The sequence below is a fragment of the Gavia stellata genome, chromosome 31 (genome assembly GCF_030936135.1).
Source record: "Gavia stellata isolate bGavSte3 chromosome 31, bGavSte3.hap2, whole genome shotgun sequence".
Classification (NCBI taxonomy): Eukaryota; Metazoa; Chordata; class Aves; order Gaviiformes; family Gaviidae; genus Gavia; species Gavia stellata.
Window position 1 is genome coordinate 679135 of NC_082624.1, and position 3207 is coordinate 682341.

Here is a 3207-nt window from a genome sequence, read left to right on the forward strand (position 1 = left end):
TAGTATCCCCCAGTGCTCCCAGTACCCCCCCCAGTACCCCCAGTACCCCCAGTATCCACCAGTGCCCCCAGTAACCCCCAGCGTCCCCATCACCCCCAGTGCTCCCAGTACCTCCCAGTACCTCCCAGTACCCCCTGTTTCCCCCCGTATCCCCCAGTTCCCCCAGTACCCCCCCAGTACCCCCTAGTGCCCCCATTACCCCCAGTATCCACCAGTCCCCCCAGTAACCCCCAGTGTCCCCCGTCACCCCCAGAGCCCCCAGTACCTCCCAGTACCTCCCAGTACCCCCCGTTACCCCCCGTATCCCCCAGTGCTCCCCGCACCCCCCCCAGTACCCCCCAGTCCTCCGCCGCGGCCTCCAGCCGCCAGGGTGGCGCCGCCGTCCCCCCCGCCCCGTGCCAAGATGGCGGCGCCCGCGGCTCTCCGGGGGCTGCGGGTGAGGGACGGGCCCGGGGGGGACAGCGGGGACGGGGGACAGCGGGAATGGGGGACACCGGGAATGGGGGACACGGGGGATGGGGGACAGCGGGAATGGGGGGCACCGGGTATGGGGGGCACAGGGGACACCGGGGAATGGGGGACACCGGGAATGGGGGGCACCGGGGAATGGGGGACCCCAGGGACGGGGGGCGCGGGGGGGCACCGGGAATGGGGGACACCGGGTATGGGGGCACGGGAACACCGGGTATGGGGGACACCGGGAATGGGGGGCACCGGGAATGGGGGGCACCGGGAATGGGGGACACCGGGTACGGAGGGCACGGGGGACACCGGGAATGGGGGACACCGGGTATGGGGGGTGCGGGGGACACCGGGTATGGGGGACACTGTGAATGGGGGACACCGGGAATGGGGGACACGGGGGGCACCGGTATAGGGGACACCAGGTACGTGGGGCACTGGGGACACCGGGTATGGGGGGCACGGGGGACACGGGGTATGGGGGACACCGGCTATAGGGGACCCCAGGTACAGGGGACACGGGCTATAGGGGACACCGGCTATAGGGGACCCCAGGTATGGGGGGCGCGGGGGCCGAGGCAGGGCACCCCCCCGGCTGCTGGGGGTCCCCGCCGTCCCTCACCCTGTCACCGCAGCTGGCAGCGCCCCGCGGCCGCCCCGTCCCCGTCCCCGACGCCCGCCGGCACCTCCACACCACCCCCGCCTGCCTCAAGGTGAGCCCCGGGGGTGCCCCCTCCCCGCCGCCCCCCCGGGGCCCCCCCGCCTCTGACGCCGCCCTCCCCACAGACGCGGGCGGCGCGGGTGCGCGTGGGCAAAGGGGACAAGCCGGTGACCTACGAGAAGGCGCACGCCCCCCACTACATCGCCCACCGCAAGGGCTGGCTGTCCCTGCACACCGGTGGGTCACCCCACAGCCCCCCCCGGGGCCCGGGGGGCCGTGACGTTGCCATGGGGCCGGGGGCGTGTGGGGCAGGGGGCAGCCATGGGCATCGCAGGGGTGGGGGGTGCGGGATGGGGACATGGGGCACGAGGGTGTCACGGGGACGGGCTGTAGGGTGTTGTGGGGACAGGGACATGTGGGGCACATGGGCCTCCTTGGGGATGGGCCATGGGGCATCGTGGGGACAGGGACGTGGGGCATCGGGGGACGGGGACATGTGGGGCACATGGGCATTGTGGAGACAGGGATATGTGGGGCTCACGGGCATCGCTGGGATGGGGCGTGCAGGGATGGGGACACGTGGGGCACGAGGGCACTGTGGGGATGGGCCATGGGGCCTCATGGGGACAGGGATGTGTGGGGCACATGGGCATGGTGGGGACAGGGACATGTGGGGCACATGGGCATGGCAGGGACAGGGCACAGAGGGACAGGGCCATATGGGGCACGAGGGCATCTGTGGGGCTGGGCCATAGGGCATGGTGAGGCCAGGGCAATGTGGGGCATATGGGCGTCACGGAGACGGGGCACATGGCCATGGTGGGGACAGGGCCATGTGGGGCACATGGGCATCATGGGGACAGGGCACATGGGAAGGATGAGGACAGGGCCATGTGGGGCACATGGCCATGGTGGGGACAGGGACATGTGGGGCATGGCAGGGATGGGGTGTGCAGGGACGGGGCCACATGGGGCACGAGGGCATCTGTGGGGATGGGCCATGGGGCCTCATGGGGACAGGGATGTGTGGGGCACATGGGCATCATGGGGACGGGGCACATGGGAAGGGTGGGGACAGGGACATATGGGGCACATGGGCATCATAGGGATGGGGCATGCGGGAAGGGTGGGGACAGGGCCATGTGGGGCACATGGGAAGGGTGGGGACAGGGACATATGGGGCACATGGGCATCATAGGGATGGGGCACATGGGAAGGGTGGGGACAGGGCCATGTGGGGCACATGGGAAGGGTGGGGACAGGGACATATGGGGCACATGGGCATCATAGGGACGGGGCACATGGGAAGGGTGGGGACAGGGCCATGTGGGGCACATGGGCATGGTGGGGACAGGGCCACATGGGGCACGAGGGCACTGTGGGGCCGGGCCACAGGGCGCGCTGGGACCAGGGCCGCGTGGGGCGGGCAGAGGGGCGCGGTGGGGCCAGCGTCACCCGGCGCAGCGGTGGCGGTGCCGACGCCGACCCTCCCGCTGCCCGCAGGGAACCTGGCCGGCGAGGCGGGCGCGGCGGAGCGGGCGGTGGAGGACGCCTTCCTGCGCCGCTTCCTCTACGGCACCTTCCCCGGCGTCCTGGCGGACGAGGCCGTGCTGAAGCGCCGCGCCAACCTGCTGGTGGTCTGCGCCGTGCTGGCGCGGGGCCTGGCGCCCGCCAAGCTCTACTTCCTGGTGGGCTACGCCGAGACCCTCCTGGCCCGCTTCTACAAGTGCCCCGTGCGCCTGGAGCTGCAGACGGTGCCCGCCCCCGCTGCCCTACAAGTACCTCTAGTGCCCCCCGGGCGGGGGGGAATAAAGCGGGGCTCTCTGCACACCCTGCCCCGCCTGTGGGGCTGGGAGGGTTTGGGGGGCCCCCCGGCGCCGTGGGGTCCTGGTCGCGCTGTGCCCTGAATGGCTCCGTCCCTGTGGTGCCCCTGTGCCCCACATGTCCCTGTCCCCACAGTGTCCACGTGCCCCACGAGGCCCTGGCCCTGTGATGCTCCTGTCCCCCACATGTCACTGTCCCCACGGTGTCCACATGCCCCATAGGGCCCTGGCCCTGTGATGCCCCTGTGCCCCACACAGCCC

At 71.5% G+C, this 3207-nt stretch overlaps 1 protein-coding gene across 1 annotated transcript in view; it reads left to right on the forward strand.

Annotated features, from left to right (window-relative positions):
• Positions 1-2951, forward strand: part of MRPS24 (mitochondrial ribosomal protein S24) — a 3333-nt gene extending 382 nt beyond the window's left edge. The window contains 5 exon segments of the mRNA XM_059831380.1: positions 333-436; positions 1098-1175; positions 1249-1360; positions 2627-2886; positions 2888-2951. Of these exon segments, the coding sequence (XP_059687363.1) occupies positions 333-436; positions 1098-1175; positions 1249-1360; positions 2627-2886; positions 2888-2911 (578 nt within the window). The 3' untranslated portion in view covers positions 2912-2951.
• The last annotated feature ends 256 nt before the right edge of the window (positions 2952-3207 follow it).